The 22,490-nt window shown below is 42.3% G+C and overlaps 1 protein-coding gene across 2 annotated transcripts in view; it reads left to right on the top strand.

Moving 5' to 3' along the window:
• The window catches only part of hip1 (huntingtin interacting protein 1), a 249,818-nt gene that overhangs the window by 117,988 nt on the left and 109,340 nt on the right, over window positions 1-22,490 (top strand). For both annotated transcript variants that reach the window (XM_080210991.1, XM_080210992.1), the window contains exons 4-5: window positions 3,097-3,153; window positions 13,677-13,757. In XM_080210991.1, the coding sequence (XP_080067117.1) occupies window positions 3,097-3,153; window positions 13,677-13,757 (138 nt within the window). The remainder of the gene's footprint in view (window positions 1-3,096; window positions 3,154-13,676; window positions 13,758-22,490) is intronic.

The raw sequence follows: 22,490 nt of genomic DNA, 5'->3' as shown, positions 1-22,490 counted from the left end.
GTATCTTGTAGATGGTGCACAGTGCTGCCAAAGTTTGTCAGTGGTGAAAGAGGAAGGGGTTGTTTTGTCCTAGATGGTGTTGAGCTGCTTCAGTGTTGCTGGAGCAATAGGTAAGTGGAGAGTATTCCATCATGCTTCTGACTTGTGCTTTGTAGAGAGTGAAAAGGCTTTGGGAAGAATGTGAGTTACTCACTGCAGGATTCCCGGTCTCTGACCTACTGTTGTAGCCACAGTGTTTATGTGACTGGTCTAGTTCAGTTTCTGTCAATGATATCCAGGATGTTGAGAGAGACAGATTGCTGCATAGCAATTTGGAATGTTGTAGTCCGTGTGGTTTAGGTACATCCACAGTGCCTTTTGGGATAGAACTGTGAACTATTTGGGGACTTGAGGTTGCTTTGTTTTCTCCGACCATGAATGATGTTTCACCATGCTCCCAATCTGGGATCAGTTGTTATTCAGGAAGCCTCCAAGTTTGTCACGCAGTTAAGAGTGTCTCGGAATTGAGGCATTTGGACTCCAGTCATAAGCTTGTAAAGGGAGGAGGGGTGGAGGGATAGGATCTCTCTGTTGACTTCAGGAGTGTGATCAAACATTTAACAATATTAAATTTGAGTTCAGTCAATGATACATTACAATGCACACACAAGTTTCAGTCATTCAAAGTTTGATACTTCAAATAAGATCGAAGCTTATAAACAAAGGTTAGTTGGAGAAACTATATCTCAAAAATACAGCACTTGAGCTCACTGATTACTGTTTTTTAGTCTATATTTTTAGATATAAATGTACATCCAATGGGTAAAGTTATATTATTGATTAGTATTAGTGAGGGTTAGTCCATTTGTCAGGCATTGAGTTTCCACTTTGTCAGGCCTCTCCTTCGTGAGGTCATTGAGCCATGCTTTAATATTAAGTTGACACGTGTCAAGCTGGATGGAATTCAAGGCTCAAGAGACGGAAGAGCAGATGGAATCTGCTTATCATTAACATTATGATGTAGCTGAGAATATAACGTCTGTGATACTGCTTTCAAGTATTCTTTATGAGGAACTTGATTGATAAATTCTGGAGTAGAGCCTGTAGGAGTTGGAACAGAATTTGACTGTGGTGATTGAAGGAAGTAGTGCAAGATCTATTTAATCATAGTGGCCACGTCTGCAGTGATTGCGTTTCTATTTGAGTTTATTGGTGGGTAAGTGGGTGACTCGTTTCCTGTTCTAATGCTGGAATGGAAAATGTCCAATGATGCAATTATAGAATCGTCCTTCCTACCTTTGTTGTCCTTCCTAATTTAGTAGTCTGGAGGGAACATTTTTAGCTGTTTATCACCAGGATGGTGTTTTGATGGTTAGAGCTCTGTCGCTAATCATGGAAGCAAATACAGCTGGTGAACTAATGGCATTTTAAAAACACTAAATGACAAAAGTGGAGTTCTCTCACGAAATTGCATTTGGAATTCAATCTGGACGATTTGCCAGTGGTGGCAAGAGACATAACTTTCATAGTAGGTCAGTGCTTCTGGATTTACCCACACTTAACAGAGCAGCTTTGTTTGGAAATGTAAGAATGGAGAGAGGGGAATTGGAAGACCATTATGCAGTATGTTGTGCTGTTCTAAAATCTCTATATGAAACAATTTATTGGTGCAACATTAAAGCTTGCTACGTTGTGTATGAATATGCTAAATACTGATGCTCAGTGATAACACTATTTGTTTTTTATGGTCAGTTAGTAAAGTGTGTCCTTGATTGCATTGAAGAGTCTTACTGTCAGGGTGCTTACCTCTTATCTGAAGAGACTTGCACACGCTCAGTGGAAATATGTCACCAAAGGAACTTGGGTATAGTTAGAGTGATCGCAGCATTAAGAACCCCCAAATTGCACACACTGGTGCTGGAGCTAAAACCTGCATGTTTGCAACCTTGCCACTGTCCAGTATAGACTTTGTAACCCATTAAGATGCTTGCCTTCAAATACCAAGTCTAGTTTTCATCAATGAGCCAAGCAAACTATCTATCTTTAATTATTTTCCAAATTACTATAAATCTTCACAGGTAACGAATCCGATTGAAAGATTTTTTGACTGTAATCTTTCGAATGTCAAGTGTACCGCCTTGAAGACAACTTGAGACTCCATTAGTTGTCCCATACAACACTACTATTAGGAAATACAGTACCTAGTAAAACACCTGCTCATTCAACATGTCAAATGTTTAATCAGATAAGGTTTTGCTGTGGTTAAAGCCTAAATTGGCTTGTGCTCTTGGGCTGGAGAGGAGGAAATTTAACCAGACATGATCATTTTCAGCGAACCATTCTGGAAAGTGTGTATGGATGTTTGGCGAGGGACTAGATTCACCCAAATTGTAATTCCCTTTTGAGTTGAGAAAAACCCATCAAATTTCACGAATGATTTACCTGGCAGGGGGTGAAACCATGATCGTGAAGTGGTTTGCCCAGCACCTCAGCCTTTTGGTCAATATCAAGCCCAAGACCAGGTGCAGTGCCTTTTCTTGTCAGCTTGGATCCTGTTTGACTCTCTTGTGGGGAGCATGAATTGGATTGAGTTTGAATTTAATTGAGTTTTGGAGCAAGCAAGGTGATGGATTAAGGGCTTGCCCTGTCCACTTTGCACATCGGCTTTGTAACTTTGAGCAGGGAATAAAATTTTTAAAAAAATCAAAACTCTCGAATGATGAATGTTGCCTTGAGCAAAGGCTGTTAACCCTGATAGAACCAGCAAACGTTTTCAGGAAAGGTCGATTGGAATAATGGCTCTGATTTTTGGTCTGTAAAACCATGACTCTAGCATAAACCATTTTCCTGTAATAGTCAAGTCTTCCAATTGGACTGAATGAGCAATAATGTATCTTGTGTGAGCTGCTGGGACCTGCCAAGTAAATTTTCCTTTTATCTCCCCACCCCTTGCTGCCCATGTCTATTAAATATAAAATACATCTAGCATGCTCATGTCATGTTTTATTTGTGAGCGTGTACATGTATATTTTCTGGTTAACTAAGTATATTCGGATCAGATGTTCTGAAATGTTTTGTTGAGCGTTTTCTCATGCATGGATTGTTCATTTTGCCCAGGTTCTGCTGGACTCAATGCGATATAAGAATGAGCTGAACGACATGAGCAGGATGTGGGTAAGTGCCATGGCGTTCTCATTCATGAATATCACCTGGTCTACATGTCTATGTGGGGCTACATTTTATCATGCCTGTGAGAAACATGGACACGAACCCACTTTAAACTCTCTAAGGCCATAGATGCATAGTAAGATGAGAAATGATTGGACATTTGACAAGAATTGGGAGTACAAAGAACAAAGAAAATTACAGAACAGGAACAGGCCCTTCAGCCCTGCAAGCCTGCACTGAGTTAACTAAACCCCCTACCCTTCCGGGGACACATCCATCTATTCCCATCCTATTCATATATTTGCCTAGAGTAGTTCAGGAAGTTTAATGAGTTTTATGAACAGAGGTGACAAGAAGGAGGAGTTTAGGAAGAGAAATCCAGAGTGCAGGGCCTGATTGGTGAAGGCTTTTGACCAACAATGGAGGAGAGTTCAGTGGGAATAGATAGCCTCAGGGGCTGTGTAAGTGGCTTTAAACTGGCCTCTGGGTGAAGCAGTAACACCAAGTTTGCGTATTGTTGGTTGTGTGGGGATCTTTGACAAGAATTGGAATCGACCTTTAGTACAAAGTTTCTGAAGGGAACCAAACAAGCAGCTTTGAACTTTAATGACCTATTAAATAAGTCCTTGTAATGACTGTGTATGTGCAATCTTTCAAAGCACCTCTTCCCTTTGTCAGATAAAAGTAAGTGTCTTTAAGGCTTCTTAACAAATGCTTCATTGTTAAATAGCTCTTATCCACTAAAAGTCCACACATACTTTGCTGGCATTCGATAGGAATGTTATCAGACAAAATCTGACACCAAATCACCTTTGACTGATATTAGGACAGGTGACTGAAAACTGGGTCAAAAGCTAAGTATCAAGCAATGGTTTATGCAGAAGGATAAGGGGTTTACAGAGATTAGGGCCTAGATGGTTGAAGTGGGAAAGACTATTTCCTTAAATACTGATTGCCACTTCCCTGGTATCGAATGAAATTGGATTAAAATAAACTGTCCTCCTTGAGTGGCTGCTCAGCCCTCCAATCCGCTATACTACTGAATGTAAATCTTTGGAATATGCACTTTAAATCCAGAAGTTTATTTCGAATTAATGCATTGCCTAACTTTGGTACTAAGATTGGAACATGTCTCAATCTGTGCTATCTTGAGCTGATATTATCCAGGTTCACAACGCCAGGTTAAAGTCCAACAGGCTTATTTGGTAGTACAAAGGTGGGAAAGAAGCAACGCTCCGAAAGCTTGTGCTACCAAATAAACCTGTTGGACTTTAACTTGGTGTTGTGAGACTTCTTACTGTTCTTATCCCAGTTCAATGCCAGCATCTCCATATTATTATCCAGGTTGCCAGTGGAAATCCTGTTATTGACCTTGAATGTTCCTGGATAGGCAAAGAAAGTCATAAACCCAGATCAAATGTGCTCAAATTCATATGTTGAGTTAAGACAGTTCCTCTTGTAAATAACCTTTTGACACAAGCTGATCGAAGAAGCAACGTTGAGAATAGCCATCTGGGCCAAATCCCAGAAGGTTGCTCATGTCTATGAAACTGTACACCATTATGGGGTTTTATTGATAGTTAATCGTTGAATTCTGCCAGAGTGCATTTACTTGGATGTGATTTGATGAAAATTGGATATTTGTACCATCATGGTTTTGTACAGATTTAAACTCAATGTCGCAAGCGTTTACTGTTTACTGCCTTAAAAGTGAAGATGTTAACTTAAACACTGATCATTGTTCCAAAATACAAATAGTTGTATCCTGGTGTTAGCAGTTTTGTTCATTGATTATTCAGATACGTGAGTATTGTGTTCTGTCGAAAGGTCAACAGCCTGAAGTGTTAACTCTGTTTCTGTCCTTGGAGTCTCACGAATCTGCTGAGTCACTCGAGTCATTTTCTGTTTATATTTAAAAATACAAATGTTATGGGTCAGATCAGAAACTGCAAAGTGTTTTATGGAGCCCACCTGGATTGTAAGTTTTGCCTCTTGAATTTAGCTAGGATAAGCATGCTATGTTTCACTTCTGGTATGATTGAAATGACACACTAGGGAGCTTTTATCAAACAAAGTTTATTTAAGAATGTAGTTAAAATGTATAGTAAGAAAATTAGCAAGAACTTTTATCAATTACAAATGAGAAGAGACTCTTTTCACAGGTTTAAGACAGCAAAGACCTGTGTTCATGTACCAATAGACTTGGGTCCTTTGGATGACGTCTGAGTCTATTCTCTGGATAGACTCAGAACAGTTTGAAGTTACAATAGCTTCCCAGAACTCCAGGGAGAGACTCCCTGGTCAAGCCACCAACTGCAGGATCTTTATTCCAGAAGGCAAGACCTTGCTTTCAGATCACTAGCAGAAATTAGAAAAAAAAGAGAGAAAACAATTATTTTCAGCTTGCTGTCCCTTCTAAAAATTAAACTGTAGCACAGAACTGAAAATGAAAGAACTTCTGCTACCTAACCTGTCAACCAGTTTTTCTCCCCCTCCTAATGAAGTAGATCCCAAAGTAAAAACAAACAATTTTTATCCAAGCCACTCGAGGACAAATAAAAAGACATCAGGTAGCCAACTCGGCAGCACTGAGATCAGCTCGGGCTGTGAGCTAAGAAAACACTGAAGCTGTGGGAGCTGCAGAGATCATGATTTAAAAACAAAACTTTCATAAAGGTACACCAACACCACATAAGGATATACAGTATTTTGCTTTGGAATGAGTATTGTTATTCAGCTTTTAATTTAAATACCTTCCAAGCATTCCAGTGTGATGAGACGAACAAGGACAGTAATTCAGTATTTCTTTCTTTAGCACTTTTAGTACCAAATCAAACATAAACAGTTGCAACTCATTAACTCATTACTGAACTTTAACTCTAACTAAACATCAACTTTAACTATTTTACTGAAAATAGATACTACCAAATTTAGGAAAACCTTGGCCAAGAAATATCCTCACTGTAGAATCAATCATCTTCTCTCTGAAGCATTCTTCAGGGTACAAGCTTTGTCGTGGTGCTTGGTCTCTTCCAAGTTATCGCTGTCAAACAAAGAACTCATATGTTTTTTATCCATATTCTCTGTCATCCAGCCAATTGTGTAACCAGAAATTGATCACATGGCTCGAACATCCAGTGAAATTACTTTTGAATGACGTCATGATGTTTAATTCATTTGCCACGTCCCACACATAGCAGCCATAAAAATCGGAGCTGCGCAGTCTCAGTTAATGTCAACAACTTCCCTGATCTGACCAACACAGGAAGCTTCAGGTCACAGTTCCCAGACCGGAACCTCTTTACGACCTGCATCTGGTTTTAATCTATAAGGTGGCCAAAATTCCCAGCATGCTTCACTCTCAGCCAGCATAACCATTTTAAAGCCACTGTTGTCAATATTGTTGTTAAATTATTTGGGAAGTGGTGTTTTAATGGTTGTTAGAGATTGCTTTGGTTGAAGTACAACATGTGGCTTTGTTAAAGATGTATGCTTGTTAATCACAGCTGATCACCATGCCTCATTGTCAGTAGCGTTTAAAATCTTCATTGTTGAAGTATGGTGAGAATACTTCTTAATATCCAAAAAAAAAATTGCATTTTTTGGGGGGAAATTTGGGACCTAGCTGTGGAAAGGAATTCATTTCAGAAACCTGACCAGTTGTTCATCATCAGAGAAGAGAAAATGGGAAATTTCTGCCGCAATTATTCTGAAGTTTTGTGAAGCAGAATTGTTGATCATCATCTGAAGATTTGAAGGTTGTTTATCATTGATTCTTGCATTATTTTATTCTCGACCAATTGTAATCCTTGTTCCTGTCCATTTAAAATGGAAGTTTTGATCTGAGGTGTGATTTTTTTTTGGATCGCTGAAAAGATGGGACAAATCTATGCAATTTTTAATACAGAATTCATTGCATCAGTTAGTTGCATGTCTCATAAACTGTGGAAGGACTGATTGCATGACAATACCAGATGTGAATCATAAATGACCAGGCTGCTTACAGGAATTTTTGTGAAAGTGTCGCAAAGTAAAGAGGCATTTCAAAACACCATCATTATAATGAGGTCAGGGCTAGGTTGCCAGTAATTTGACAATAGCACTTGTCTAGCACCTGATGCTCATGGAACCTTATCACAGCCATGTCACGTGTAGGAGAATTGGGGCATGGCAGGAAGCCTATAGTTAATTATTTATTGTGCTAATGGGCCGACTATTCCGGTAGTATAGTTGGTTTTGTGGCAAATCATCTTTGTTTCCTTTTCAAAATAATGCGCAAATTCTTGAAGGTGAAAAAATCTGGCTAATATGCTGCTGGGACTGCAGTTTTCAAGTTGGATGAGGTGCAGTTTTGCTACTTTTAGCTGTGGTTTGCTACATTCATGGCATTGCAGTCAGCAGATTCATCATCATCAGAGCACGGGATCATCTAGAGTAAGACAGTGGCCGTATATGCTTTGATTGTACTGAATATTTTCTGAAATAACAGGATTAGTGCTGACTAATTGAATTGCCTGAAGCAGGAAATTCCTGGGCTTCATCCCCACTCTGCTGAACTTGTCAACTGTGTCTCCAGTAAAATCGAAAACGGGTGGGTTTTTTAAAAAAAAATTGCATGAGTTGTAGCAAAAATAATATCCTACTGACTATAAAATGTGCTCTCTTTTATCAATTTTCTGAAGATTTGCTGCCTCTCATTTGAATTTTTCTGACAGAACATCATCACTTGGAGGTTCACCTCCTAGTCACTCACCATCCTTGACTTGTAAATATATCGCTGTTTCTTCACTGCCACTGGGTCAAAATCTTGGAACTCCCTCCGTAACGGAACTAAGGGTGTACCTACGCCACATGGAATGTGGTGGTTCAAGAAGACAGCTCAGCACACCTTCTCCAGTGTCAGTTAGGGATAGACAATGAATGCTGGGCTAGCCAGTGGTGCCCACACCCCATGTATACATTTTTTTAAAAGCATATTTTTTAAAACATTGAGGCACTAAATCTTTATTTGGTCAGGCCCTTCAATCATCCCATCTATGTCAAAGACAAACCACCCAACTAGTCATTTTCTAAATAGGTCAGTGTGCTAATGGCTGAAATCAGTACTGTGGCTCTCCTTTCAGCTTTCAACCAACTCCTATGTTCAAATGTATCCCTTGTGTCCTTTGAATAAAAAAGTGTAGCACATGCTGGGGAGGATGCTCTGGTTTGGGAGAGGGTGAGCATAAGTAATAGGCACAGGTACAGTTCATTCGTCCCTTTGAACCTGCACCATCACTCAGTAAGATCATGGTGGTTCCAATTGTGTGGTTTGAATTTCACTTTTCTGCTGGTAACCCCGCATAACTTTCCATAGAGTCACAGAAACCCGTAAAAGGAGGCCATTCAGCTCATCGAGTATCCACTGATAACAATCCCATTCGGACCCCATACCTGCAGCCCCACACATTCATCCTGCTAATCCCTCCAAGCTACACGTCCCGGAACGCTAAGGGGCAATTTAGTCTGGCCAATGCACCTAACCTGCACATCTATGGACTGTGGGAGGAAACCGGAGCACCCAGAGGAAATCTTCGCATACGTGGGGAGAACATGCGAACTCTACACAGACAGTGACCCAAGCTGGGAATTGAACACAGGTCCCTGGAGCTGTGAGGCAGCAGTGCTCACCACTGTGTCACCATGCTGCCAGGGTGACTCCCTCACAGATCAAGAATCTGTGCAACTCGGTCTTGAATATATTCAATGACTTGACTGTCACTGTTGCCTGGCATAGTGAATTCCAAAGATGAATGACCCTTTAAGAGTGGGCAAGCCCCTCATCTTCATTCTAAATTGGGTTCCCTTCCTTTAAACTGGGGAATCCAGAATTGATTACACAATGAAGGGAAGCATCCTCTGAACATCAAAACCCCATTAGAAACTTGTGTATTTCAATAAGATCACTTCATTCTTCGAAACTCCAATAATTATAGGTCATGCACAATCAGTTATTCCTTAGAAGATGAGCCTTTTATCCCACAAATGGCATCGTGAACCTTCTCTGAACTAAGTATAATGCAAGCATATCCTTCCTTAACTGGGAGACTGTAAGTGTTGCAATATCCTAGTTGTAGTCTCACCAACACTCAGCACATTTGTAACAAGACTTGCCTACTCCTATACTCCATTACCTTGCATTGAAGCCCAACATTCCATTTGCCTTCTTAATCACTTGCTGAACTTGCATGCCAAATTTTTTGAGATTCATGGGCAATTTAGCAGAATGGTATCAAGGAAGTGTTACTTCAGTTCTGGGGAGAAACCAGAAAAACTGATCATGTTCTCCTCGAACTGAGAAGATTAATTGAAAATTTAATAGATTTGTTCAAAATCATGGATGGTTTCAGTGGAATAAATGAGGAACTGTTTCCATGGGCCGCAGGGTTGTTGACCGGAGGACACATTTGAGATAAATGGCAAAAATAGCCAGCACGGGCATGACACTTCTTGTAATGATGCATGTTGTTATGTAATGATGCATGTTGTTATGATGTGGGATGCACTCCCTGAAATTATAGTGGAAGCAGATTTAGTGGTAATTAAAGCATAAACATTGAAAAGCAAACATTTGCTGAGCTGTGGAGAAAGGGAAAGTAGGACTGGTTGGACAGCTGAGTCAGCGAGTTGGTTGGGCATGAAGAACCCAGTGATCCACTGCTGAGTCCCTGCCCCTATGATGGCGTAATGAGTACAGACTGATCTGATGCACTTAAACAGACCACAAGGTCCCAGTCCCAGTTATATTTTGTGCTGAATTGCCATGTTTGATCGGGCAGTGCAGAGACAGTTGACCTGTTTTAACCAATCAGCCAGAATTCCTATTCCTGATTACTGTCCAATGTTTCCTACTGGAAATTCTTTTTGCATGGACATGGATTGAATCCAGGCTTGCGTTTGACTATCACATACTTAATGAAAATTTGCTGGCACTTGGTGTCTTGCTTCAGTCATGAACAATAGCTACTTGAATGAACTGTGCAAAAGAAAATGCCTTCAGAAGAGAAGGAATTGAACTGAATAATATCTGCAATAGCGATGTTATATACAGGAGATTTTAGATAGGCTGGAGTCTGCGATCTGGTATTTATTGGTGATTTTTCTGCCTAAATGTGGCGGGTTTCACTGGTTGCTTCAATGCAGCTAATTTACTAAACCTCTATTACCTGGCCACCCTGAGCAAAAAATATTATAGTAAAAAGTCTGACAACAAGTTGTCAGGTGAATGGCGAGAACTCTCCATTCACCTGACAAAGAGGGAAACCTCGAAAGCTTGTGAGTCTATTATCAAATAAATCGGTTGGACTAAAACCTGGTGTTGTCAGACTTTTTACTGTGTTTACGCCAGTCCAACGCCGGCATACCCACATCAAAAAATATTACACATTACACATTTACTTACCACTTTTTAAAGAAAAGCCAACTTGATGGAACCTTAAAACTATCATTATTTACACTGTGTTTTCTCCATCTCTGTGGTGGATTTGCAATATTTGAATTGATGCAAGCATTTAATTTTCTTTTTCATTTCCATTATTTTAATAATCGTCAAACGAAACTCCTTTCCTTTCTTCTCACAGCAGATGTATAATATTTTTTGTGATTTTTGTTATAACACTGCTTTTAAAAATGTTTTTTCCAATGTTGAAATTCCCAAGTAACCAGCATGAGGTCTTAAGCGTGGGTGCCTCAAGCTGCACTGACTGAGGTTATCATCCAAGAGCCTCCAGAACTCGAGAACAGGAATAGGTCTTCAGCCTCTCAAGTCTGTTCTGCTGTTCATTATTATTGCAGCTGATCTGCATATCAGATTCACTTTTTCTTGATACCCTTGCCTGACAAAAGTCAATTAATCTTAGTTTTGAAATTTTCAATTGACCTAGCCATGTTTTGGAGAGAGAGAGAGCCTCCCCCTTCCACATGCTTATGACCGACGTTGTTGTTCTGCCCAGTATATTGTTTGCCTCTTGGGAGCATGGTCTGCAACTCCTGTGATGCTTGTTGATCTTTTCTCTTCACCTTTATTTTCTACCATCCTTCTGCTCTCACACTTACATTTTACCCACAGGAGCCAGAATTCACTGGTCCTTCTTGCCAGGTTACCATGTGGTGTAGGTTACCATGTGTATTCAGGATAATGTAGTTCTACAGGTACAGCACTAAAGACTATTGGTCTTCACCCAGATTTAAGTGAAACTTATAATTCCAACCCAAGTTTTGTGCTGTTAATTTTAATATGAAATAACTGATTCTCTGATCGGTTTAGAATTTAGCCTGCAGTGTCTCGTTAGTTATGTATTTTTTCTGTTTGAATTGCTTATTCTAGTTGCATATGCTGACCAAGAAAATATCGATCGACAGCTGTGTGAAGAAACTACACTAAGTTTGTGATCGAGATGAATGCTCTGCTTAGTTCATGATCAGTCTTTGCTTTGTGAAAATTTGAATTACCAACAACAGATGGTGCTTTTAAAACCACTTCGATGCAAAAAAAACTGTCAAAATGTACTGTCAGAAAAATGGACATTGAAGAGAGATAACTTGAAGCTTGATGGAAAATGTGGGTTTTAAAGTGGAAGTTAAAGGCAGAGTTCGGGGTGTGGGGGGAATGTCGGAATGTGGAAACTAGACAGCTGAAAGCGCAATCCCACCACGTGGACTCTGGTGGAAGGTGGGGTACAAATATTATGGCTTTGATACTAAAGCATTAGACAATTCGGGATCTGTGAATGACAAAAGTTGTCAAACATTTTTAATTATATTGCTGTAAATAGATACTTTGTCAAAGCTTATTGTCCGGCACGTATCAGAACAATCACAAGGGTAAACAATTTTTCGACTATGTATTCTTTTAGCAATACTTGCCAAATGACTATTTGTATATCTATTCCAATACAGTTTGCAGGATATGAAATCTGATCTATACTGGTATGTTTGAGGTAATCGTGTGAATGTCCTTGTAACATTAACTTCTTACCTTTTGTAAGCTCAGATTTAGGTGTGTTAATGATGCAGCTGAAGTTGTGTTAGTTACTGAGGCTTTGAATTATTTTTGTGAAATTGGAATTAATGGTAGGTCAAAACTGCAGACCTCAATCAAATGGCTTGTTTTCCTATCTACTCTCTCTCTCTCTCTCTCCACTGAAAGCTTCTGATTATTTCCTCTGACAATATGGCTCTTTTATCTGCTGGTAACACTGCCTCAGGACATTGCCAGAATGTGCAATGTTATTTTCAATCTGAAGTAAAATGAAGGAGATAGATTTGCTGGCTGTCTTCATCTGGAAAAAGATCTGGGTTAATGCTCTTCAGTCAGAGCTTACATTTATATAATATTGTTAATGCAGAAAAACATCCCTAAGTGCTTCACAGGAGCGTAATCAATCAAAACCTGATATCAAGTCTCACACATTAGGGCAGGTGACCAAAAGCTTGGATAAGGACAGAGGTTTAAAGGAGTGACTTAAAGGGGCATAGAAATGTTTAGGGAGGGAATTTCAGGTTTTACAGCCTAGGTAGTTGAAGATAGTCGTACAAAGTCAATTGGAGATGTAAAAGAGGCTGTTGATGTAGATGTTCATTACAACCCTGTATCAAGTTCTTTCACCATATTGAGCTGCTGGTGTTGTCTTCAGCTGAATGTAATAACATTGTTGTCTTTCTGAATAGGAGCCTGACAGGATTACGTTGTCTGGAATTTCTGCAGGGCTAATGTTCCAGTAACTACTACTAATTGAGCACTTCATTGTAATTCTCTACTGCATTATTTGTTAGTTCAGAGCAGCTGCGTGTCTATGGATCGTCCTTCCAGTATTGTCTAAATTTTCACATATTTTTCTCCTTGGGGTGCTGACGCTTAGCAGAGTTTGCTTTCTTGTGTGCCAGCACCCATCCAGAGCCTGGTTGAAGTGGCCATTCTTAATATGTGAGCTAAGACACAACAGCTTGCGTATCTGATTATAGTGGCATTGGCAACCCATTAAAATGAATGAGATGCCATTGATGTTACAATGTGAAGCAAACTTAGATCAAAATGCAAGTAAGAAATCACCCAAATACGGCAATCTAGCTAGAGTTGTACCTGTCTTTGCATGATGTTTACACACATTCAAATTCTAACAAGCTTTGCGAAATTGCAGTCAGGGACAAAAAGCTTGCTGATTTCTTCCCACTTCCTAAGTGGAGGGATGTGGGAGCCAGTTGTAATGGAGCAGCTAACTCAGCATAGTTTACTATGAAATGAAAAGAGAAAATAATGGAAAGACACAACAGGACTGGTAGCAGTTTTGGTGAGAAGATTATAGCTTTGTGACCTTTCATCAGAATTGAACCTAAGGAAATCTTTGTGAACGCTTCATAATGTTCGAGTAACCATTCGAAATGCAGCTTTTAACCAAACCAATATTCCAGTTGTAACAAAATTTATTTGAATGGCTCGGTGCATTTGCTTAAGAAAATAACTTGTGTTTTTACTTTCTTTCCTCCCAAAGGGTCACTTAAGTGAAGGTTATGGGAAACTGAGCTGTATCTACCTCAAACTATTAATAACAAAGATGGAATTCCACAGTAAAGTAAGTAATCTCCCTGCTTTTATTTCTTTTAAGGTCCTTTCCATGCATTGTTTGAGGCAGAGAGAAAATTGAAGGATCAATCTCCTTGACTTATATTCCCATCTGAATGTGAAATTCTATCATGTCATGATCACTCTTGTTGAGAGGATCCTTTTTTATGTGGTCATTAATTAATCCTGTCTTATCACACATTATCAGGCCTAATATAGCCTGCTCCATGGTCAGTTAGAGAAGGTAATGTTCCAAGAAATTATCCTGAAATGTAAAGTGAATTGGCACATTTTTGGCAGGTGAAGCATAATGTGGGAAAACGTGACCTTGTTTCCTTTGGCAGGAAGAATACAGAGCAAAATATTAGAAGGAAAGAAACTGCAGAATGCTGTGGCCGAGAACAATTTGGGTGTTTCCCTATATGAATCCCAAAACATGATGTGTCTCTACTTACATTGCCTGCATCTTTAAGACTTGATTAGCTGAAAAGACTCGCATTTCAATCATTATTCTGTAAATTGAGTTTGTGCCTTCATATGCCCTGTTTGTGAAAAGATCTCCCACTCACCTGACAAAGGAGCAGTGCTCCGAAAGCTAGTCGCATTTGCCACCAAATAAACCTGTTGGATTTAACCTGATGTTGAGACTTCTGACTGTGCTAATCCCAAAACATGCTCGTGTAGCAAGTAATTAGGAAGGCAAATGGAATGTGGGCCCGATTGCAAGGGGGATGAGTTTTAAAAAAAAAGTGAAGTATTACTACTATTGTACAGGGCATTGGTGAAATCACATCTAGAATTTTGTGTTATTTTTTAAATTAATTTGTGGGACATGGACATCACTGGCTGGCCAGCATTTCCTGCCCTAGTTGCCCTTGAGAAGGTGGAGGTAAGTTGCACTTTTGAATTGCTGCAGTCTGTGTTCTGTGGGTTGATCCACAATGCCAGTAAAGAGGGAATTCCAGGATTTTGACTGCGAAGGAACAGTGATATGTTGCCAAGTCAGGATGGTGAGTGGCTGAGAGGGGAACTTGCAGGTGGTGATGTTTCAATGTGTCTGCTGCCTTTCTCCTTTTCATAGAATCATAGAATCCTCCAGTGCAGAAGGAGGCCATCCTGCACATCTTTGGAGTGGCTAAACACAAACATGAAACATGCGTGTTTGGCAACAGCTTTGTCAAAAAGTCTTCGTTTCAATCCTCAAATGGCTTAGCTGATTTTGGTTTTAGATGGAAGTGGTCATGGGTTTGGAAGGTATTGTCAATTTTCGTATCTTTACAGGACTATACTTGCATTGGAAACGGTGCAGAGGAGGTGATTCCAAGGTTGAGTTGGTTGAACCTATATTCACTAGAGCTTAGAAGTTTGAGAGGTGATCTGATTGAAGCATTCAAGATTCTGAGAGAATGTTTCCCGTCAGGGGAATGTAGAACAAGTTGCATAGTTTCAAAATAAAGGGTCTGTCAAAGGACACTACGGTGGTACAGTGGTTAGCATTGCTGCCTCACAGTGCCAAGGACCCGAGTTCAACTCTGGTCTTGGATGACTTATCCATGTGGAGCTTGCACATTTGCCCCACGTCTGTGTGGGTTTCTTCTGGGCACTCCAGTTTTCTCCCACAGACCAAAGCTATACTGCCAGGTGGACAGACCCCATACTAAATTGTCCTGGTGTTCCAAGATGTGTAGGTTTTGGGGGGATTTGTGGGGTTATGGCGATAGGGCAGAGGGCATGGGGATGCCACTCTGAGTTGGTGCAGATTCAATGGGCTGGATGGCCTCCTCCTGCTCTATGAATCCTATGGATACAATGAAAATTTAAGACATGAGAAATTTTTTCTTTAGTCTTTAGAATTCTCTTTCACAGGGAGAAATGTAGGCTGGGTCATTGAATACATTCCAGGTTGAATTGGACAGATTTTTGATCCACAAAGGAACCTGACGTTTTGGGGACTAGATAGAAAAGTGGAATTAAGACCACAATCAGATCAGCTGTGATCTTATTGGTGGAGCAGCTTTAGAGTGGCCTAATGTTGCTCCTATTTCATATGTTGTATCATTGTATCATCAGCAAATTTGGTAATGATACACCCTGTCATTTTGTATAGATAGTAAATAGTTGTGTCACCAATATTGATCCCCTTGGCACTCCACTAGCTAACAGCTTGCTGACCTACAGATGACCCACTTATCCTAAATCTGTTTCCTGTTCGTTAGCCAAACCAGCATCCATACTATTTCATTACTCTAACACCATGAGTTCTTGTCTTGTGCCGTAACCTTTTACATGGCACCTTATCATATATCTTTTGGCAATCCAAATACACCATACCCAATTATTGCTCATTATATCCTTAAAGAATTGTAATATTTCTCAAACTCAATTTCCTTTTCATAAAGCCATGTTGACTGCAAGCATGTTGTTTTTTGGGTGCTGCTTGTCAACTTTGTGATGAGCTGCAGTGGAAAAGGATTCCACTCTGTCAACATCCAGCTGGTATGCAGGCCAATGCCCAATCCTGCCAGTAGTTATGAGGCCTTCATTCTGCAGTAATGTGCTGTGACATGTACATTTGAATCACCACGATGCCAAAAAGTGACCAGTAGATGATGACTGCTATCTTTTGCTAACTTGGTTGATTCTGGTGTGCAACCCATGCACACATGGACTGGTGCAACCAACAAAAGCTGTGCTGTCACATGAAAGGTGATAGAGCTGACCACTCAGGTGTGTATACAATGCAGCATCTCCTTCAGTAGCTCTGGATGAGCTCTGCAGTACTCAGCAGAGCAAGTATTGAGGTTTGCAGTACTCTGATGCATGCTACAAAACCTTGCCAGCACGAGGGCAGAACCTTTACCACCAGCTTGCAGTGTCCAGAGGAGCAGGGTCCTTTCACCTCCCATGTCTGTCCTTCTTGCTCGTGCTTTGCAAGGAAGATCTCTCCATCATTGACTCTCCTGACTAGGTTGCTGGTAAGTGAAGCCCCAATCCCCATTTGTCAACAGTGCCACACCTTAGTTTTCCCTTGTGACTGATTATCATAATGTTCACTTGACCAAGAAGCAAAAATGAAACGTTCCAAATCAATTTAAAAATCAAACCATGCCATGTTGCAGACAATGTCAGTTAAACACTCTCTGCATTCCTTCAGTGCCTGCATTCCCTTAATGCCTTTTGCTCCTTTTGCCTTTTGCTCCTTTTGCCTTTTGCTCCTTTTGCCTTTTGCTCCTGATCAGTTTTCTCCAGTAAGACTGCAGATTGACTAACACAAGACAGTTGACTTTCAGTGGGCTAGTCTCGATGGCTTTGCAGGATGACTTTGAGCTGCCCTGGGCCTAAAAAGCTGATTACGTCTGTGCCAATTTGACAGTAGTGTGGGCTGGCTGTCTGATGGGTAACAGCCAGGGCATTGGCAAAGAGGTATTGTTGGGAGGATGAGTGCTGTCTGACTGAGAGGGGGCAGCAGGTACACATTCTACAGCACCTCTGTCAATCCCCCAGGGTGACACCTCAGCAATCTTCGTCATCCGTTGGAGAACGGATTGATGGACTGTTGTGATGCTCTTCAGACCCCTTTGAACTCTGGTAATGGTAGCAAGGGATGATATAGGAACCAAAGAGCAGAAAGTGGAATCGTTGTGGGTGGAGATTAGGAACAGCAAAGGGAGGAAGACGCTGGTGGGTGTCGTCTATAGGCCCCCGAATAATGATCTGGAGGTGGGGCGGGCTGTTAACGCGCAAATAAGTGCGGCGTGCAGGAATGGAATGGTGATAATTACGGGGGATTTCAATCTACATATTGATTGGCCAACCCATGTTGGACGCGGTGGGCTCGAGGAGGAGTTCTTGGAATGCTGCCGGGATAGTTTCCTTGAACAGTGTGTGTTGGAGCCGACGAGGGAGCAAGCTATCTTGGATCTGGTGTTATGTAATGAGGCGGGTAGAATTAGGGACCTTGCGGTGAAGGATCCTCTTGGGGAGAGTGATCATTGTATGGTGGAGTTTCTGGTGCAGATGGAGGAGGAGAAAGTGGGTTCCCGGACACGCGTACTTTGTTTGAATAGAGGGGAGTACGGTAGGATGAGAGAAGAATTGGCGAATGTTGACTGGGGGAGCACGTTGGAAGGTAGGTCTGCTGAGGAGCAGTGGAGGATCTTTAAGGAGATCTTTCTTGGTGCTCAGCAGAAATTTATTCTGATGGTTAAAAAGGACCGTAGGAGGAGAGGTAATAAGCCGTGGATAACGAAGGAGGTGAAGGAAAGTGTTAAATTAAAAGCGGCGGCGTTTAGAGTAGCTAAGAGTAGTGGGCGAGAAGAGGATTGGGAGAGGTTTAAATGTTAACAAAGATTGACAAGTTGATAAAGAAGGGTAGGAGAAACTATGAAGCTGGGCTAGCGCTTAATATAAAAAAAGGATAGCAAGAGTTTTTATAAATATATAAAAAGGAAGAGGCTGGCTCGGGTGAACGTTGGACCCTTAGAGGATGAGAGGGGGGACTTAGGGGTAGGGGATGGGGAAATGGCTGAGGCCTTGAATAACTTTTTTGCTTCGGTCTTCACGGAGGAGGACGTGAATAATTTGCCGGGTGTTAGCGATGGAAAGGTGGTAGGACAGGAGGGTCTCAATGACGTTATTGTTACTAGAGAGGCGGTGCTCGACAGACTGGAGGGACTGATTGTGGACAAGTCCCCAGGACCGGATGGAATGCATCCGAGGGTTCTGAAAGAAATGGCGGAGGTGATAGTGGATGCCTCGTTGGCTATTTTCCAAACGTTGCTGGATTCCGGGGAAGTGCCGGAAGATTGGAAAGTGGCTAATGTTACGCCGTTGTTTAAGAAGGGTGGCAGGCAAAAGGCGGGGAATTATAGGCCGGTTAGTTTAACGTCTGTTGTAGGTAAAATGTTAGAATCCGTCATCAAGGAGGAAATAGCGAGGCATCTTGAGGGGAATTGCTTGATAGAGCAGACGCAGCACGGTTTCATTAAGGGGAAGTCGTGTCTGACAAATTTATTGGAGTTCTATGAGAATGTATCTAGGGCGGTGGATAGAGGAGAGCTGGTGGATGTGGTCTTTCTTGATTTTCAGAAGGCGTTTGACAAGGTACCTCACAAGAGGTTATTGCAGAAGGTCAGGGGGCATGGAGTTGGGGGTAGGGTGTTAGCGTGGATAGAGGATTGGTTGTCAAATAGGAGGCAGAGAGTGGGGGTTAAAGGGTGCTATTTGGATTGGCGGTTGGTGACTAGTGGAGTGCCCCAGGGGTCGGTGCTGGGGCCTCAGCTATTTACCATTTATATAGATGATCTGGAGGAGGGAACCGAGTGTATGGTGTTGAAATTTGTTGATGACATCAAGATTGGTGGAACGGCAAATTGCGCGGAGTGTGTGGAGAGTCTGCAGAAGGATCTAGATAGGCTGGGCGAATGGGCCAGGAACTGGCAAATGGAATTTAATGTTGGCAAGTGCGAGGTGGTCCACTTTGGTAGGAATAATGGTAGGAAGGACTATTACTTACGTGGCGAAAAACTGCAGCAGGCGACGGTGCAGAGGGACCTCGGGGTCCTTGTGCATGAGTCGCAAAAACCCAGCCTGCAGGTGCAGCAGGTGGTCAGGAAGGCGAATGGGATGCTGGCCTTCATAGCGAGGGGGATTGAATATAAAAGTAGGGAGGTCTTGCTGCAGCTGTATAGGGCATTGGTGAGGCCGCAGCTGGAGTACTGTGTGCAGTTTTGGTCGCTGCACTTACGCAAGGATATTTTGGCCTTGGAGGGAGTGCAGAGGAGGTTTACTAGGCTGATACCGGAGTTGAGGGGGTTGAAATATGAGGAGAGGCTGAATAAACTAGGCTTGTACTCGTTAGAGTTTAGAAGAATGAGGGGAGATCTCATTGAGACGTATAAGATGATGAATGGGATGGATAGGATAGAGGTGGAGAGACTCTTCCCGCTCAGAAAGGACAGTAGGACTAGGGGGCACAGCCTCAAGATAAAGGGGGGTGCGGTTTAGAACGGAGCTGAGGAGGAACTTCTTCACTCAAAAGGTGGTGAATCTCTGGAATTCTCTGCCCATTGAAGTGGTGGAGGCTGCCTCGCTAAATATTTTTAAGACGCGGGTTGATGCGTTTTTGATAAGAGAGGGGATTAAGGGTTATGGGGAGAGGGCGGGAAAGTGGAACTGAGCCAAGACAGATCAGCCATGATCTTATTGAATGGCGGGGCAGGCTCGAAGGGCTAGATGGCCTACTCCTGCTCCGATTTCTTATGTTCTTATGTAATCTCTGCTACGAGGTTAGCAGTCTGAGCTCCCACCACTGTAGCCGGACTCTGCAGCACGAGTGAAAAACAACCCAGTGAAAGCTGACATTGACCTTCAGCTGCTGCATCGTGGTTGTTTCTAGCAAGTATGCTCATCAGTTTGGCCACCATTCCGTGATTAGCCCCAAGCTCTGCACCAAATCCTGTGCCAAAGTGATGTCTGACTTCTTCATTGTCCTTAACAATTGCATCCTGGTTTTTTTGGGACCTCTGCCAGTTGTACCAAGTATTACATTATGAGCACCCATTGACACCCTCTGCAGCAGAATGAGTACATGACCAGCACCCTATGGTGAGCTAGCACCTGTGTTATATTGTTCCCCTGCCCTGCCTGCAGGGCATGATGTGGGTATGCCGGCGTTGGACTGGCGTAAACACAGTAAAAAGTCTGACAACACCAGGTTTTAGTCCAACCTATTTATTTGATAATATACTCACAAGCTTTCGGGGTTAGCCCCTTTGTCAGGTGAATGGTGAGTTCTGGCCTCAGACAGAGCATATAAAGCACAGACAGTTTAGAGATTACTGATTAGAATGCGAATCCTTACACCTAACCTGCTGTTCAAGACCTGAAGTGGCTGATAATGTGAGTGGAAGGAGCACTGATCACAGTTTAAAGAGATGTGTATTGTCTCCAGACAGTATAGTGAGTGAGGTTTTGCAAACCCAGGCAAGTCACGGGGGTTACAGATAGTGCGACATGAACCCAAGATCCCTGTTGAGACCGTCCTCATGTGTGCGGAACTTGGCTATCAGTCTCTGCTCAGGACTCTGCGCTGTCGTGTGTCGTGAAGGCCGCCTTGGAGAATGCTTACCCGAAGGTCAGAGGCTGAATGCCCGTGACCACTGAAGTGTTCGCCAACAGGAAGGGAACAGTCTTGCCTGGTGACTGTCGAGCGATGTTCATTCATCCGTTGTCGTAGCATCTGCATGGTCTCCCCAATGTACCATGCTTCGGGACATCCTTTCTTGCAACGTATCAGGTAGACAATGTTGGCCGAGTTGCAAGAGTACTTACCATGTACCTGGTGGATGGTATTCTCACGTGTGATGATGGTATCCATGTCGATGATCCGGCATGTCTTGCAGAGGTTGCTGTGGCAGGGTTGTGTGGTATTGTGGTCACTGTTCTCCTGAAGGCTGGGTAGTTTGCTGCGAACAATGGTCTGTTTGAGGTTGCGTGGTTGTCTGAAAGCAAGAAGTGGGGGTGTGGGGATAGCCCTGGCGAGATGTTCGTCTTCATCAATGATATGTTGAAGACTCCGGAGAAGATGTCGTAGCTTCTCCGCTCCGGGGAAGTACTGGACGACGAAGGGTACTCTGTCCACTGTGTCCTGTGTTTGCCTTCTGAGGAGATCGGTGCATTGTCTACCTGATACGTTGCAAGATAGGATGTCCCGAAGCATGGTACATTGGGGAGACCATGCAGACGCTACGACAACGGATGAATGAACATTGCTCGACAGTCACCAGGCAAGACTGTTCCCTTCCTGTTGGCGAACACTTCAGTGGTCACGGGCATTCAGCCTCTGACCTTCGGGTAAGCATTCTCCAAGGCAGCCTTCACGACACATGACAGCGCAGAGTCGCTGAACAGAGACTGATAGCCAAGTTCCGCACACATGAGGACGGTCTCAACAGGGATCTTGGGTTCATGTCGCACTATCTGTAACCCCCGTGACTTGCCTGGGTTTGCAAAACCTCACTCACTATACTGTCTGGAGACAATACACATCTCTTTAAACTGTGATCAGTGCTCCTTCCACTCACATTATCAGCCACTTCAGGTCTTGAACAGCAGGTTAGGTGTAAGGATTCACATTCTAATCAGTAATCTCTAAACTGTCTGTGCTTTATATGCTCTGTCTGAGGCCAGAACTCACCATTCACCTGACGAAGGGGCTAACCCCAAAAGCTTGTGAGTCTATTATCAAATAAATAGGTTGGATTAAAACCTGGTGTTGTCAGACTTTTTACTGCCTGCAGAGCACACAGGTCTTGTACTCGTGCTATACCCCATTGGCCTTGACCATTTGTGTGAAGTCATTGAACTTCTTTTGGATCTTCAGCCTTCAGACCGGCTTAACAAACTGCAGGCTGGCCATAAGTGATGCAGGCTAGCTTGATTTTGTCGTGGTTCCTCAAGACGACAACTTATTTAACCCGATTGAAACAGAGAGTCTGAGTTGTAATCCTCCAAGCAGTAGACTTTATTTTCCAGTACAAGAGAAATAAAGCCGGGATGTCCGGAACACTCCAACGAGCCATCGGCTTACAGTCTTTTTAAGCACATTTCAGCTCCATACCTCAAGATCCTTATCTCGCTTTTACGACCCACTGACCCTTTATCTGTCTTGCTTGAGATTGATCACCCCCTGTTTCCTCTCTTTTCTTCTTGAAACCATGATGGTTATATCCCTTGCTTTTAT

This window comes from Carcharhinus amblyrhynchos, chromosome 23 (genome assembly GCF_965287045.1).
Source record: "Carcharhinus amblyrhynchos chromosome 23, sCarAmb.v2.hapA, whole genome shotgun sequence".
Taxonomy (NCBI): domain Eukaryota; kingdom Metazoa; phylum Chordata; class Chondrichthyes; order Carcharhiniformes; family Carcharhinidae; genus Carcharhinus; species Carcharhinus amblyrhynchos.
This window is presented reverse-complemented; position numbering and strand designations above follow the sequence as displayed.